General features: G+C 42.6%; 1 protein-coding gene across 1 annotated transcript in view; it reads left to right on the plus strand.

Moving 5' to 3' along the window:
- Positions 1-17,012, plus strand: part of LOC138726807 (transcription initiation factor TFIID subunit 4-like) — a 125,995-nt gene extending 108,983 nt beyond the window's left edge. The window contains exon 15 of the mRNA XM_069868818.1: positions 15,605-17,012. Within this exon, the coding sequence (XP_069724919.1) occupies positions 15,605-15,772 (168 nt within the window). The 3' untranslated portion in view covers positions 15,773-17,012. The remainder of the gene's footprint in view (positions 1-15,604) is intronic.
- The last annotated feature ends 888 nt before the right edge of the window (positions 17,013-17,900 follow it).

Below are 17,900 nucleotides of genomic sequence, written 5' to 3' on the forward strand. Positions count from 1 at the left end.
GTTAGCATTCAGAAATGTTCTTTCCCTTAGAGTTTCAGCAGCTAAATAAGTTGCAACCCCTTCAGCTATACTCATAAAAATTTGCTTCCAGACAACATGGTCTGTTTATTGTGTAATAATCGAAATGGCACTAAATTGCAATGATTGCTGAACACTTAGGAATTGCATTAACCACTTAACTGCTAAACTATTTTCCATTTCCCTCCTCACTGTGAAGTATTATATTGATTTTCCTCTTAGTTAGAGCTGCTTACTCAACCTCTGAGATGAGCAGAATATTTTAGTAGCCTCATCCACTGTCATATTTTGAGTCAATCAGCAGTGACCTTGGCTCAGAATTTTCTAGAGGTTTGTAAAAAAAGCTATCAAGCAAAATAGCTCACTGCGCAGAGCCTTGAATCTACAGAAAACGGGGAGAAACACTCAACATCTCTGCTAAGTGAGTTTAAAAAACTAGGAGGAGGGTTAATTTTTTTTCTCTTTCTCTCTACGTGAGATGGGTTATTTCCTATTACCTTTAATACGCTGCTAGTCAGACAAATTAGTTAATAGTTATAAGGCCTTATCCAGGGACTTAATTGTATCCTGTTAGGTGGAGTTGAGAGTGTAATTAAAAATCTAAATACAGTGATAGGAGAAGGATTTCAGCAGCGCCGTTGTTTTCTGCGGGGGTGTTGATGACTATTTGCTTTCTAACTATCCTCTGTTAGCTGGGGTAAAGCAGACAAACGTTTGAGCAATATCAAACTTCAAAGCTCTGTGATGGTTGCTAGCTCCACTAGTTTTGTTACCAAATATTTTAGTTTAAAATTGATTTCCTTTCCCTCCCAAAAGATTTACAGGGAGAAATCCTGCTCCTGTCTATTCCTGAGCGAACTTGCCAGAAAAAGCAGAGGGGTTTGGGGTCTGAAACACAAAACCTTTCTATAATCTTGCTGCAGAAAAAAAAAAAAAAAAGAAGAAGAAGGGGGAAAAAGGCTGATACAGGTAAGGAAGAGTTAAATAGGAATTGAGCGGGGATGCTGGGGGGCAGCAGTGCTGCAGAACATAGCAGTGTTCGTGAGAAGGCAAGTCATTTCCCGAAACACTGCAGACACATGGCCTCAGGCAGTCTAAAACCTTTGGAGACCAAAATGGCTCGCAGGAGTTAGAAGTAATAAGGTGTTTTTCCCTTCTTTCTCCTTCACTGAAATTCTGTAAGGTTGCTATGCATTACCAAGGAACAATGCCACTATTTTTGTGTTTTATATGGGTATTAAGATCCATTACAATTTGACATTTTTAAGATTGGTTATCCTGTAGTTTGGTGTTAAATTGAAGTTGTTTGTTTTGAATTTAATTCTTTCATTTTTCAAAGGAAAAAAAGGCAGCACTGCTGTGCTGATAGCTTGCTGAAGTATGCCAGATTTGATGTTTGAATTGAATGTTTGCTATCCCAAAATATAGGCAGAATTCTCTGTAAAAGAAGTCTTGGCCTTTATATATATATTTTTTAATCGTTTTTTAAGTCTGAAAGATGCTTTCTGGCTTACTTTTTGCAATCAGATTGTAGAAGATATTGCACACACAATATCTTTAAGGCATTCTGTTTCTGGGATGATTTTTAACACTATGTTACACATCCAAGACGTATTGTGCTTAATGCAACCTGCTTGTGATTATTATAACCCTATATGTTTGCAGCAGCTAAATAAACTCCACATCAAATAAATTACTGCAGCAATGTTATTAGGCCAGCAGCAATGCTAAGGACATCTGTTAACTCTTTTTTCAAATGCCCTGTCCTTACTCGTTTATTCTAAACATTTCTGTTGTTAATTACTACTTAAGTACATGAAGTAGTCGCTCAGACATAGCTGTGAAGACCAGCCCAGGAGGATGAGAGAGGTTTAGGTCTCAATCTGAGCCTTGCTCTGAGTGCCAAGGTGAGGGGGGCCTGCAGCCTGTTGTGTGAGGGTAGACACAGGTAACTCCGGATGGAGCGGTGGATAATTAACATATCTTTCCATTATTGTAGTTACAGCAGCAGTCATTGCTGCAGCCAGGGAGACCTCATCTCAACCAACAAGGCAGAGTGTGAGCAGCTTTCCCCACTCAAGCCCTGAAAGTCTAACTTCTTGTTATTAGAGCTGGTGAAAAAAAAATCTGCAACGAAACCTTCTCTTGTCAAAATATATTTTTGTCAAAGATAAAATGTTTAGCAAAAATACATCTGTTTCAAAAACATATTTGTCAAGAAGGTTTCTCAGCTCCAAGATGACACTTCAGTGAGAAAGTGAGTCTATTGCTGAGTGGTTGCAGCCCAGATCTGGGAGATGAAAGATGATTAGTGCCTTAGCCACTGGGTTGTCGAGTCTCTCTGCCACTCGTGTTTGTTATAACGCAGAAGGAAAACGTCGTTGAGAGTCGAAATGTTCTCTGGCTCAGTCTTTATTATGCGGTAAAACGTTATGTGTTAGAGCCTAATCTCTTAAAAATAATTTCTGTCCATTGGAAGTTCATGTGAGACCGTGAGGTGTTTTGCTGGCTGCCACCAAGTGTGGCCCAGGTCTCAACCTCATTTGTGATTTAGCGAATTGCAGATGCTTGATCACAAAAGCAAACAGGATGCTGTTTGTCAAAGGTTCGCTGGAAGTTAAGAGCGACTCTGGTAAATTAAAACAAACAAGCCATAATAAAAGGACCTGCAGAATCTCTATAGACGGTATCTAAAAGGTTTCTATTTGTGTTGGGAAGTTTGCCAGAGTAGTGTGGACGTATGCAGGTTTTCATCAGCTTTGTAGGAAAAATAGATGCAAAGTGGGGAATACTCGATAAGTGTGTTTCGGTTCTGTCATCTGAGCAGTGTCTGATTTCCAAATTACAGTGTTGCCTCTCGGTGCAGTTGAAGCAAACCCGTAGCGTATACTTACAGTATTGCCAGGTCAAGGATTTTCTCTTGCTCATTACTGCTGCGATCCAGTTAATCACAAAGCATGTGTGGCTTATTGCAGCGTGTGGAGGATCACAGCTCGGGTAGAAACCTCTCGTTAAATGATTCACCCGCAGACAGACTGAGGGACCAAAGGTGGGTGTACAAGTTCCAGGCTGCAAGGACGCAGCCTCTCTCTCTCCTTTGCCCTCGTGCACCGTGGTGAGACCAAGACGCGCTTGACCTCCAGGTTGCAAAGCCTGAAGTGGGATTCCCACACCTGCTCCTTAGAGCCAGTCAGATAAGATCATGGGTTGGCCAATTTCTACTTTGGGGCCAATGAATTATGTAGCTGGGGTAATGAGATGTTTTGTTTTGTGAATCAGGATTGTGCTCCTGGGGTGCCAAGCTAGGGAAGTCTGAGAAACTGCATAATAAAAGTCTTTTTTATGCAGAAGTGGAAATATTTGAATGCAAAAGAGAAATTGGGGGCAGATGGGGGGAGCTGATGTCCTCATGTATTTGGAGAGGAAGAGTGAAGTGTAAACTCTAGTTGTTATCCATTGAAGCTTTTCTTTCTCTTGCTTAGGATAGGGAAGGAAGAGGCTATTTTAGCATAAGCTCCAGAAGAAAACAAGAACTTCTGTCTCCCCCCAAAGTAGAGCTATAAAATATAGGTGGTTTTGTGTAGCTGGAAAACACGTATAGAACTGTGTTTGTATATTCAGGGCTTCTGTGTATTTCTGTAGTCACTGTATGCTATTTGTGTAATAGGACCCTAATTGCGACTAAATCCAATATTCTTTAATTAAATAATAGTTTCCATGAAATCCTTTGGTTGCATGTTTTGAAAGACATTTAAAGTAGCAGACTAGTACATAGTTTTGACTTCTCTAACCTACATGCCTTATGTTTATGCCTCAAGATAATATTGAATAACATATTTAAAGTACTCATGTGTGAAAAAGCAAAATTATAGCCATGAACTGATTCTTCACACATTCAAAAAATCAAATTCCCTTTTTGTTCGGATGCTAAACCAAAATCAGAAGGGAGACAATGCTTTTAGAAATGCTATGGTATTTAAAAATGGAGATGATGTGAATACTCTCAATGAGAAAAGATTATACAGATTTTATAAGCTGAATCATTTTACAAAGATATTCTTTCACAACTGTGGTTTTCATTGTGTAGGCATTATGGTCTGATTCAGCTGATAATGAGTCAGAGAAGTTACTGAGCTGTTATGATTTAATATTTTGGGTTGTGTCTAGATTCTGTGAAATAGTGATTGGCGATAACCATATTTGATTCTTTCTTCAATTTCATAATCCATGGGAACGAGTACCGTCAAGTGTTAACGCTTTATTTACATATAATAAAAATGAGAGGTGCTTATGTTCTTGTGGCTGTCATTAGTATTTATTAAATATATGCTTATGTTTTTCATATGTCTGTGTGTATATAGCAGTTTTGTATGGGTATGTATAAATTATACCAAAGCCACCGTCTTTCATGGATTTTAATTACTGTCTAGCTATTCTTTGAGATTTTGTAAACAAGGCAGACTTTAAATTTGAAAGCAGTCTGCCAAATGAGCTATTCTGGCAGTCCCTAGAATTAAAGCTTAGACTTTCAAACGATCTATATGAAGTAGAACTTGATGATATGAGGTGCAAGTCATTTAGAAACAACCCAACAGCCAACACACACCAAAACCCCTACCCAAACACAACACATGAACAATTAAAAACCTCCCAATAAGAATAAAAGTTTCAAATGTCCTCTCTCGATTTACAGAGTCTGTCCAGTTCTCCAAACTTTAGGGAGAACTTATGTTCATTGCCATAAAATTAACATTTCTTTTTTCAATGTGACGCTGCTGTTTAGGTTTGATAGGTATGCAGAGCAGCAAGATGGTACGATGTTGTAGTAACATTGCTGTTTGTGCAAAAGCCAAATGAGACCCAGCCTGCTTCGTAATGTGAATTGGTGAGTCGAGCCCTGTGGGGGACATGGCTAAAAAACTGAAGTTGGCTTTTGGGAAGTACTGAGTCCTCTGGAATTCCACTGAAGGTGATCCACTTTCTGAGCAAGAGTGTGATAGCAATAAAGTACTTTATAAAGGACTTTGTGAAGAATATGGCAGGATCTTGAGCGGTAATTTTCAGAATAAAGAATGTCCTGGTTATGGATTTGTCTTATTAACTGGAAAAAAAGAAAAGCTGGTAGTCTCCAAGGAATTACTTGTTTCAAGATCCTGACCAAAGTAAGGCACCTGGGGAGCAGTGAAGGCTTCCAAAGAGCAGCATATAATCTGGCTGTGCATTTTGCTGTGATTTAATTTTAGAAGGATGAGTAGAAGCCAGGATCTAAGAACCGTGGCAGTTAGTGGGGAAAGCTGATATGGGATTATCAAGGTTAGAGTTCAGATAGAGCAGATGGTAAAATAGTTATAACCTACAGCACCATATGTTACTGCTGCATACGTTCAGGTAGCGCATTATACGTTTTGTGTGGAAAGATCAGTGATCCTAATGCAGGTTTTTTAAAAGAGAAAAAAAGCCCTTAAAAAATTTATTTCATAATTTCAGGCCAGGTTAATGAGAAAGCCATAACTGGTTAAACTGCACAACAGAACTCCCTAGTCCAGAAAGGGATACAAAACATTAGTATAAGCATGCAACTGTACCTTTTCTGATTCCCAAAAAACTAAAAGCTTGTATTTCAGGAAGTCTGTTTGAGGCTTGTTATACTTGAATTTCTGGGGGAAGTGTTTGAAGAAAAAACAAATCCACAGCACTTGATTTCAGACCATTAAAAACAGGTTGCGATTTGATTTATGATTTTTATAACTCTTAACAGAGGCTAGATTTGCAGAAGAGTGTGCTATCTTATTAAGGTGCCAGTGAAGTGATAAATTCCTCATTGGAAACAACTGGAGCTGCACCAGGTGCTTCAGAAAATCTGACTCCTGATACGTAGTTGCTGCTGCTATTATTACTCGGACGCTTTTGAAAGGATCTGATGTGATACCGTGAAAATAGGGAGGTAGAAAGAGAAAAAAGGGTTAATCAAGTCAGAAGGACTGGGAGAAGAAGTAGAATGGTAGCAAAGAAGAAAAATGAAGGCAGAGAGTTGTGATTTGGAGTGGTGCTAAAGAGCCTCTGGGCTTGAGATTCATCTCGCATTTTATAATGCTCATGTTGTGTTGTATCATAATGCACTTGTTCCTCCTGGAGCGAGCGGTTCCTCCTCCCTCACCGCCAATGGTAAAAATAGGCCAGTAGCATCATTCCATACTATTGAGCGTGTTCTGAATCCCACGTTGTTTTTTCACTTGCCTCTCTAATTAATGTAGTAATCCTCTTCAGGGTGGGTGCACGTGTACGTCGGCGTATGTCTGCGCGGTTGCCCTCTTCCGTCATCTGTTCGGGTTCTCACGTTGCTGATGATTGGTTGTGCCAGCTCCCTCCAAAGACGGTGAAGATGTTACACACTGCTGCCTTTTGTTTAACTTTGCGAGAAAACTCCATCACGAGCCTCTGCTTTTGGCTGCTACTTAGGGAATGGGCTTTCTTCTGTAGTTGCAGCCCTCATTTTTAATATAATATTCATGTTTGTTTATTTTGGGAGTAACTAGATATGAGAGACGTCTCAGTTTATACACTGATCGTTGTCAACTGTTGTGACCTGTTAGTAATGGCTATTCAGTACATATCAGATGATTTGTGTTATTAGGTGGTTTTGTGTCTGTTTTAGACTTATTTCCTTTTATATGTTATAATATCTGTTTTAATTAGAGTTTTTCTGTAATGGAGCCTTTGATTATGGCTATCTTCTTTTCAATTTAATTTAAAAAATAACTCTTGTGTTTTTTTCCTAGTAAAGGAAAGGTGGTGATAGTTGTGATATTGTTAATTCTTCTTGTCTTGAGATAATTGGAGTAGTATCCAGGCTTACCAGGATAGTAAAGATGAGATAATCAAGAGCAGAGCTTTAACATCTGAAAAATGGTTTTGTATATCACCATGTCCCTCCATTATCATCTGTTGATTGAAGAGATTTACTTATAGGTGTTGATATGGATTGCTCAATCATTTTGTTACAGCACGGTACAATTGGTTAAAGGATCTTCTTGAACGTTTTTATGATGCATTTTATAAAAAGACATGGATCTGGTCTAATTGTGAGACTGTGAAAGGATTAAGTTTACCAGAAGCACATAGGCTGTTGGGTTTTTTTTTCCAAATGGCTTAGTTTGAACTGCAGGGTTTCTTCTCTGTTGTTGGCTGTGTTGAATAAAAGTGTCTCAAAGGTTGGTTGCTCTGTGGTGAAATGGGTTGGAGGAAGATAAGGATTTGGGAATTCATGAAGTAAAAGTGAATCACAGGGGTTTTAAAATGTTAGCACCGTGTTTAAATTGTCAGTATAGTGTTTATAAGTTAAACGAACCTGGTTTTTATTCAAAGCTTGGCGGTGTTGTTTGGTCTGATAATGGAAGAGAGAAAATGTAAAAAGCTGGACTGACACGAAGAGGGTCGAGGACAGTGTGAAGCAGAGGGTTGGTTTGTTCTTTTAACTAAAGGTGATGGAAGCAGGTGTACTGAAGCAGTTTGTAGGCAGATAAGATTGCAGTCTGGAGGAGAGAAAGCAGTGAAGAGTGATGGAGACATGCAGGTCATGACGTGTATCTGCTCTGAGTCCTGGAGAAGTGATGCTGCTGTGGAAGGAAGAGAGGGGAGGCAGGTGATGTAGAAAAGGATTTAAGGAGGAGTACGGCATGATAGACGGCACGAGGTGACGGTGGTGCGCGAGGGACTCTTCCTAAGGTAGGAGGGGAAATGAAAGAACACATGGAATGGGGGCTCCTATAGACTCACTAATGTCTGTAGGAAAGAAAACCCACCTTGTGTCCTTTCTGGAGCCGTTCTTCCAACATTTATTTATGGTGATTTGATTCACGTTTTACAAATAGTTTTTGAACAAACAAAGCCACTAAAAAGAGTCAAGAGTGAGTCTCAGCTGTAAAATATAGAAATGTTAAGAAATGGAGAAACGAGTGGCTGAATGATTCAGCAACTGCTCCCTGCTGAACTCCATCACCTCTCTCTGCTACCTGAAGTGCACCAGGCCTTAATTGTATTCCATGGTATTTGCAGTAATAGAGTGTTAGCCGTCTTCTACGTTTTCTTTACAAATGTTAATGTCTTATTTCCCGCAGACTGGGCTCCGTTCTGACAGTGCGTTTATCCTGCAAACCGAAGGTATTAACATTTAGGGCGTAATTTTATTGCCACTCAGTGCAGATAACCGCATTGCCTGCTTTGTTTTGTTTTATTTAATGGGCCGGGTGTACAAATTAGGGCCGTAGACTGCCCTCAATCCACAGAGGAGCCTCTGGTAATTACAGGGGAAGGTTTATACCGCTGTGCATAGATAGTGACTAATCCGTGAGCAAATTTTACACGGGAATAGGATTTGCCAAGAGCTGGTAGATCCGTGGCTGGTTTTGCCCTTTGTGCAGCAAGTGGTGCATAAAGTGGCTTGATTGGCACTTGCACAATTGCTGGGAGTGCACGGGATGGCCAACAGTTGCAAATAGAATTATTGTAAAGTCTGGGTGTTATACATCATAATTAGGCTTACGAACTGAGAGTCAGTTGAGATGGATGAGGGCAATTCATGCTCTCAAGAGAAGAGAGAGTGATTCTGTATTAAAATCTTGCATTTGTAAGATTTTTATTTTTTTTTTCCCCCGTGAGCGTTGAGATTTAGGTATTTTCCTCTGTCTCTCCTGCTTTTCCCACTCCCACAGGAGAACTGGCAATATTTGAAGCAGCTGTATGATACCTGTGTCTCACTTTGCATAGGTGAGATCTGGCTCGCACACGTAAGTGTCACGTGGCACTTCTTAGTGCTGATTTTTATTTAATAAAGCCCTGTTATGGATTGATTTAAACACCCCCCCCCCACACACACCCCAGTTCTGCTCAGCATGTCTTCAGTAAGAGGTAGACCAAAAAAGCAACCTTTACTGGATAGCAATTATGTATATGTTAATTAGATATTTAAACAATTAAATCTTACAGTTATATGTGTCTGGAGATTGATGAATGTCAAGAATATTTTAATTATTTTAAGTTTCTGGTTAAATTAAAGTCACAATCATGCAGGTTAGAAAAGAAAGGGCCACCCACTATGTAAAACCGAGGTAGTTTAGAACTAATACCATGGATTACCGCAAGAGAAAATTCAGATGGGAATCAAGTATGACTCAAGGAAAATGCGAATCTTGCAAGTCGGCTGTAGGGCTTCTTCCAAAGTTGGTTTGACGTTTCTAGACACCCAGTGGGAGAGAAGATAGGGACGTACAGCATGACGGGGCTGGAGTAAGATGGGCAAGTCCTTTAAAAAGAGAGAGAGAACGACCAAAAACCCCTGCATGCTGATATTGAAAGATGAGAAGGGAAAAGCACCACAATGCTTGAAAAATAACAATTAAAAAATTTGGCAGGATTAGTATTTCAAAGGGAGCAGCACTTGATTAAACATTTGGAAAGCATGGGAGGAGAAACATTCCAAGCAAAATGAAAATATACGTGTATGATGGAAACAGGATAAATAGAATATTCCACTTATAATTACCACGGCAAGAATGCAGCCCAAACTTAGAGTTCTTAATCATGTAAAATTGTCATTGCTTTTAAGTCCAAGTAAGGCAAGGAATTGTGGTAGGTACGAGATGTTTGTGGATAAAGGTGTTGGCAAGATCTAGAGCCGCAGCGGAGAGCAGGTCCATGAACAAAGAAAATGAAAAGACCTGGAGTCTGCACCACCGAGGAACTCGCGTGCTGCAGGATGCCAGGGTCCAAGGCATCCGTTTATATCACACCCCAGGTGAGCAGTGAGGGATGCAGAAGGATCTGTGCAGGAAGAACTCGAGTGTTTCTTTCTCACATTAACGCAGTGATTATTCAGAGCTCTGTGTGGATACATTGGTTAAGAACTTAAAATCAGCTGCAGTCCGGTTTCTTCCTGAGGATGACCAGTTGAGGGCTGGGCAGCTGAATGCCCCTCTCCCAGGGGCAGGGGAATGTCTCAGCACACAGCCAGCTGCACTTCACCTGCATTATTTATTTCCACTGGAGCGGACTTCTCTCCCCAAAATGCCACATCACCTGCTTCTTGCCACTGCTGCCATTCAGTCTGGGGGAAAAGATGTCTTGGAGGAAAAACAGGGGCTCAGGTTGGTTACAGACACCAAGTTCTCCCAACTGGAAGGTTTTGGTGTGATGCTGCTTTACAAAGCAAGTTTTCAATTATAATAATACTTGCATATCAGACTCAGCTTAACATAATAAAGAGCAGGTACATATAAAGCGTTCTTGTAATCGCAGCCCATTTCTTTGGGTTGAAATAACACCGTGTAATTACAAACTAAAGCGATCTCATCTAAAGAAAAGATTTCCACCGTATCCATGTCTTAGTATGATTTACCTTCCTCCTGCTATTTCTTAATATAAAAATTACTGCCTGCTGTCTTTGAAATGTTGCAATTGTGTTGGTATTTGAAGTACTTGTAAATACTTGTGCAAATCAGGTTTTTCTGATGTTTGTCTGCGGGGCGAGGTGTGTGTTTATGTGCCCAGGGGAAACGAGATGCATTTACATCCAAGAGGGTGCAGCAAGCTAACGCGTGCCAAAACGGAGTCTGTAGGAACAGTTGCACTAAAATAGTACAGGATAAAAATGTCTGCAGATGAAAATAACTGGCTTCCGAAGGAATAATGGTACCTAATCCCTGTAAACGCTGCTGATCTGAGGGCCTAAATGGTAGCTTTTGGTGATGAATCTCTCCAGAGCCACTTGTAAAGCCACCGTATTGTGCATATGAAGATGCTCAATCTTTTTGTACATCTAATTATATTTTGTGTAGTATTGTTCATCTTTGAGGTGCTGACAAACAGTTATTACTTACTTTTCTGTACTTTGGGGGAATACTGATTTAAGGATGTTTCGGCTCTCATTTAGATCAGTAAAATCATTACTATTAGCCTCAGTAGGTGCTGAATTAAACCCTAAATTACGTGGGGCAGCTAATCATACATAGCATTATACCTGTTTTTCATGTACAAAGTGCCTCTCAGCCAAAGATCTAATGCACTTTATGCAAGTAAATATCATTGCTGAATATCTCCAGATTATTTCTTATGATCCAAGACCTGTTATTCAGAAGAGCAGACTAATTTATACCTTACCTTCCCATTCCTCCTCAGTGTGTGGAGGTTGGAGAGACAAAATTCCTGGTATTTTTTGAATTGTTAGTGTGTGATTCCCACTTTCAGACTCTGGCTTGAAGTGCAAGGATGCGTCATCCAGCCTGGGAAGAAAACCAGCGGTTCTTTTATCCTTATTGCCTTGTCTCTGTGGGTCACAGAGAAGCAAGAGCCGCAGTTCTGACTGTGTTCAAAGGAGAGATGTCAGGACGGGCTTGTTTTGTGGTGAAGAAAGTCGGGATAAAATATTAAATGCAATCTTCTGTTCGCCTGTATCTTTGTGTTCCCGACAAGAATATTGTGCCGCATTTCCATGGCGCTGTAACTCAAAGCTGAAGGTATACAGGTTGGTGAAAAAATGGATTTAATTGTTCAACAGTAGAAGTCATTAGTATAAAAATAAGTGTAGACTGTATTAGATGTGTTCACTTACGTGAAAGCACTTCTGTCTCGAGCAAGGAACAGCGCACTTTGGAGAGTTCCTCGGTTTAATTTTCATACACCTGCTGCTGTAATTATTGTAATTTAATGCACAAAGACACTTCTCTCGGAGCAGAAAATTTCCGAAGAGGTGTGTCTGTCTCTCTGAGTCCTCTTTTGGGAAATGCTGATCAAATCTGGTGGTGGGGGACAGAGGTAGGAAGGACCTTGAGCTTTTGAGTCCCTACAACTTCGATGTGAAGTGTTGCCTTGGGTACAGGGAAGAGAGACGTGCTGGTTTCGCCAGCGAGGAACAGGCTGCGGCGTGAGCTCAGCAAGCTCTGGGGTAAGTTTGGGTGAGTTGTCCTCCCCGTGGGACGATGCCGGTCGCCCACCTGGTGGGACAGGGCTTGGTTAGCAGGTAAGGGAGGGTGGGAGAAGAGCTGACAGCTGTGGAGTCATTCATGGAAAGGTGAAGGTTTGGGAGGTGAGGGCAGTTTGATAGGTGGAGGGAAGCACAGGGGGCTGAGGACACTGCTGGAGGAGGTGAGAGGTGTGATCAGTGCTCTGTAGAGGAACCAGGTTTATTGTGGTCAGTAGCACCAGAGAAATACGACCCGTCGGTCAGAGTGAGGCTTCGTTATCTGCTCTGTACCCAGGACTATTTGTTTAAATTTCTACCCTATCGCTTTATTCTTTTTATCACTGGATTTCTTTGGTAGATTGTTGTGTATTTACCTGGAGATCTACCAAGTCTTTGGTCAGTATTTTGTTTTGAACCCGTTTTATTCTTCTTATCCAGCAGCCTGAGTTTGCTCCTAGAGGACAGTCATGCCGCTCGCAAACTGCTGAGATGGGTGGCCCAGATCTTGTGTCACAAATGACATCGATTCAGAATTGGTTCAAAATGTGCATCCTGAACCAATACCTACTCTGAATCTTCTTCCTAAGCCATAATTTCAAGCTAGGTCCCTTCCAGCAGCTGGATTAAGCTTGATAGTCAGACACTTACTTAAAATACTCCGAGCTGCCTGTCCCTCAGCTGTGCGGAGCTGACATGCGTTAAAGCCCAGTGGAGCAGACGGACTCTGCTGTTCCAGTGGGTCTTGGATTCCAGGTTACAGGGAGCACGGCACCGTAGCGCTTGGGCAGATCCCAGCATCTGATTTTAGGATTGAAGCAGCACGGGAGAAGAGGCAGCGGGGAAAGGAGAGGCCAAGCCGGGAAGGGATCAGAAGGCGCCGTAGCTCAAGTACGCAGGCAGTCGCACAACGAAGAGGCAGAAAGAGTTCATCTATAAATTAAGTGGGTTTTTTCTGGTCTGGAGCATCTTAAATTTCCCTTCAGTTATAAAAAGAACATGACCGATACAAAAGCGAGTGCTGATGTGTGTTTGAGTGGGTGTGATTTGGGAATAGCTGGGGTGTGGCAGGCCAGGACCTAAAGGATGTAAACAATTTACATCCATTTGTGTCTTTATTTGAGCGTTTATCTTTGTAAGTTATTAGTTGCCACAGCCACACGCAACACGGGGCTTGGACGGGCTGATGAAAAGTCTGCTGCACGGATACAAGACGGGATCTTTCTTGAGAAAAATCTGCGTTACTTCCGTTCCATGATTCTTGGTGATTAGTTTTAACTATGCTCGCATTCACATCTATAATTAAAAAATTGTGGCATGTAGTAGTCTACATTGTTTTATATAGCATCTGCGGAATAACTTCGCAGTACCAAACAAATTGCTCTTAACTTTCAATTAGAGATCCTATTGACAGATACAAATCACCGTGCTGTCAGTTTGCAGATGGGCTGCTGCACCTTTGAAAACCCTTCTTGGGATTTTTTCCGCCTTGTAAAACGATTTACGGGACATTATCAGGTAACGGATGTGCCGACAGGTGCGGCTCGGAGCGAGCGCAGCTTCGTGTCGTGGTCTGATGTTGCGTATGTGGCTCTTCCTACGTCAGAGCTCAGTATCTCAAGCGATGACTGCAATGAACACCCCTTACCGCACCTTAATTCCAGCTGCTCTGTCCAAGTTGAAAGCAGTTACTTGCTGCAAATGTACCACAACTGATAGAAAAAGTGGTTTTATAGAAAGGAAAAATGAAGTAGCTTTTCTGTTAACCCTCGATAAGTGCGTGCAGGACAGATCTAGGCCGGGGCACTCTGGACGGTGCTGTGTGATGGGGTTCAGGTGGCTGCACTTCTTACAAGCGTGTTTGTCGTTGTACTATGGATGGTCAGCTTGATTGAAAATAAATATATATAAAGTGGTTGCTGGGAGAGTTGGAAACAGTGGACCAGCCCTGGCAGAGCGGAGGCGCGGTCAGTGCAGGCGAGAGGCAGCTAACACAGGGCACCGTTCCAGACCCGTGGAAGATAAAAGAGCGCGAGTCCCTATGGTGCTGTTTCTTTTAGGAATGTGAAGCTTTTTGGTGTAAAGGCTGAATTCAGAGCATCGCTAAATAAATGGATTGTGCGCTGGGGATGTGTCTGGCTTCAGCGCGGATGAGCAGCCCTTGCAGCTGCAGCGTGGGGCCTTCCGTGTGAGCAGCGAGGTTAGGTGGGAAATCAATTACTCTATTAACAAAAACTACTCCGTACCGGAGAACAGGATCCCTCAGACCCCGTGCTCCCGGTGCTCAAAGGTCGGGGGCTTCTCCCTCTCTCGCTGCAGGCTCGGCCACGTTCATTTCGGTGCATTAAAGCCTTTTGTGTTTGTGGTTAGGAAAGAGCAGGATTTGCCCCACTGCTGTAATTCAGTCACCGGGTGCAGGAGCAGGAACCGGGGTGGTTGGCGTGGGGCTGCGCGGGGGCTGCCTGCTGGGGCGCCGGGAGCAGCGCGGCCACGTCCCACCCCCGCGCAGCAGGCAGCTTCCCCAACCATCTTTCACTAGTAAAATTACGCTTAACTCTATTCTTAATGGCTAGAATCAAGATCCCAGAATAAGTATTTCCTGGGGAAAGAAAGGTAGATTATTAAAAGCAGCACTAAGTAAATTTGGGATTTTAAAAGTATTGAAAACTTTGCCAGATGTCTTAGAGGTTTGAAAAATAATTTAGATCTTTGTAGAGATTAAAAACTATTTTTCTAAGTTAGAACAGTTTATTTTTGCCAGAAATCAATTGGAATTAATAAAAACAATGGTCTCCTAAGGATGAAAAAAGGGCTGAGTGTGTGCAGGTATCGGGTTTCAGTTTGAAACTCGAGGAGACTGCGGAGTCTGTAATTGTGTCCTTTCCATTTCTAAATATCGAGATCACAGCCCGGTTTGTGAATTCCTTCTCAATAGAGAACGCCAGGATGAGGGGTTTCTGCCATTCGGTGCCTTTGAACCGATTTAAAGAACAAACCATTATTTAACTTTGGCTTTAGAAAATGGAAAACCAGTGTCTGTCCTTATCGCGCGGTGGCCGGGCTGTGATATAGCTGTTCAGTTTCCAGCTCTGAGCTGAGCGGGTTGTGCGCTCGGCGAGACGGTTCAGGCTGTCCCCGCACTGAGCCCTGCTCTCCGCGGACCCTGAGGAGCGAGTTGGGGTCCCTGTGGGTCTCGGCTGAGGAGGCGATGGCAGCAGCAACACCCGATCCAGCCCTTCCCTGTCCTAGACCCGGGCTAGGGAATAGATTGTGCCCACGCTTGGTGCACTAAGACGCTTTATCTGCTGCAGATCGCGTTGTCCTGACATTAAACTGGTCAAATGGGTCTGTGGTTAACGTGCCCGTGTCGGAATTAGGCAGAGATACTTGTCACGAGTGGTAAATGAACAAGGTCCAGCCGCCCGTGGGTTTTCACTTCAGTTTCTTTACTCAGGGTAACCTGGTGAGACTCAGAGGAACAGAAAAAAAACCCTCACGTAATACTTTCAGAATTAGGCTCGTAACAACCCATTCCAGACGGTTAAAGTAATCCAGCAGTTAGTGGTTGTAAACCTGAGAGTAGGAGGACACTTGACTGTCGCAGGACTTGTGACTCTTCTCTTCTCCTTGCAGGGCCTCGGTGTGTCCGGCGGGGGCCAGGCCGGCCTGGGGGCTCCTTCCTCCAGGCAGTACGCACGGCAGAAAATAACACGCGTAAACCTCAGGGACTTCATCTTCTACATGGAACAGGAGAGAGAGACGAGCCATTCTCTCCTGCTCTATCGAGCTCTGCTTAAATAAAGCCAAGGATTGTACTGATTTCTCCATACAGAAGCTCAACGTCATCGAAAAGCTCTCATTTGAATGTGCCTTCTATTTTTTTCAGAAGTCAACGTTCCAGTAATTTTGTTTTGTAAAATTGTCAGACACATGCAATAAATTCCCTTTATGTAAAAAAAAAATATATATATATAAAACACACAAAAAAAAATGTGCAAAAGGTTTAAAACGTTAAATCCACAGATAGAACCGACATCCACATCTTGCTACATTTGGCCGTTTTGGGTAAGGCTGAAGTCGATGGCGTCGAGGAGCTGCGACCAGGAGGTGCCGCGACCGGCGGCTTCACCGAACCATCCCGGGTGAGGAGGCCGGGAGAGCATCGCGGGGCTGGGGCCGGCCGGGGCGCTCCCTCACGGCGCTGGGTTTGTTTTCTTGCTAGTTGTGCTGGCGCTGTTTCCGCTCACCGTGGCGATACCCGGGGTTGGGTTAGATTAGTTCTAATTGCAGTTTTTTGCACAGCTAAGAGAGCAGGCGCCGCGCCCCCTCTCCGGTTTTGTGTCTCTAGGGTTTCTGCTTTTACTGCGCAGCTCCCGGCCCGAGCCATTTGCCGAACCAAATCCCGAGCGCTGGGGTCCCAGCTGGGTCACCTCGCGCGGCTGCCAGGCGTTCGCTCCATCTCATCAACCTTTTGCACATTTGTAGCAGCTGGTGAGGAACAGGAGTCAAACCGGGCTTTATTTTCTAAAAAATATCTTAATTTATTTATTGCAAAGAGCACGGTTTAATGGTGGTTTTAAAAGAGAGTATTATTCAGTGAAGATTTTAGAGTATTCTAGATGGAATTTTAAAAGTCGTGGTAAAGGCCGGGGTTGGGGCTCCGCTCTGGGAGGCTCGCAGGAGCCCTGGGCAGGGGCTGGCGCTGCCTCTGCCTCGGACGATGGGACCCGCGGGCTCCGGCCCGGAGACGCTCGTGAACAAGCGCCTGACGTTAAGCGTAGGGAATAACTTGAAGTACTTGAAGGTGGGATGGATGCTTTTTAAACACTTTGCTGAGTTGGAATTGAAGGGACCCACACCGAAGCCAAGCGACGCGGGTGTGAGTCCCTGGAAGGAGCAGGGGGCACGGCTTGTGCTCCCATCAGAACAGTATTACCCGTAACCGTGGAGGGGAGACGTTTGCTTATTTATCTTTTCCATTTTCACTATGTTACGCTTGCCACTTTTTTGAGGCAATTTTTTTTTTTTTTTGATGGGGAACCATAGCAAAAGCACAAATAGAACTATTTGTCCAATAGTTTTAAAAACAGAAGTTTTAATTATTTTTTAAGGTTTATGAAAAGCAGAAGAAAATTTATACTGCTGCTATTTAGCCAAAAGATTATTCATAAGGTATTTAAGGCCAGGAAGTGTAAAGTTATGTTTTAAATGTATTGATAATTTGTACATATTGTTTATAAAGGCCTTGTGTTTATTAGAATTACGTTATTTTGATGATTTCTGTACATACTCGTAAATACCCCCAATTTGTGTGAAAACATACTCCCTTATTTGTACTTATTTTGTAAAGAAATAAAACAATTTACTAAAGTAACACGTCGAGTGGCGGACAGTATTAATTTATAGACAGGAATTTCACATTGTCTCGTAGCTCTTAAGCGCTGCTCGGAAACATTTTGCATTAAAATATTAACAGAATATCCACAAAGAAATATTAAAACCAAATCCTTCAATGTTTTGTTGTGCTGATCCTTATCCTCTGTCAAACATCTAATAAAATTGTCAACAGCCCCGGCTGCCGCTAACGCAGCGAACGGGTGCTCGGCCACGATTCCTCCCACAAGCACAACAGAACATCCCCTCTCGCCTCTCGCCGAGGCTTCTGTCCTTATGGCAGTTTTAGTGCTCGGTAAGAGAGAATCTCAACAATTTTGTTCAATCGAATGAGGCAACTGACCGGGCTGCGTTTACTTTCTGGCCTTCATAAGAAGAACAGCTGCCAGGCCAGCAAAGCTGGACCATGCAGTTTAAGGCCAGACGTAAAAATTCAAATAAGTTTTCACTGACATCGCTGCCTAAAAATATAGGGAAAGAGGTATAAAAGATAGAAATGAAACTGCAATAAACTTTCAAAGTGACCCGAAGTTAC

The sequence above is a fragment of the Phaenicophaeus curvirostris genome, chromosome 14 (genome assembly GCF_032191515.1).
Source record: "Phaenicophaeus curvirostris isolate KB17595 chromosome 14, BPBGC_Pcur_1.0, whole genome shotgun sequence".
Taxonomy (NCBI): domain Eukaryota; kingdom Metazoa; phylum Chordata; class Aves; order Cuculiformes; family Cuculidae; genus Phaenicophaeus; species Phaenicophaeus curvirostris.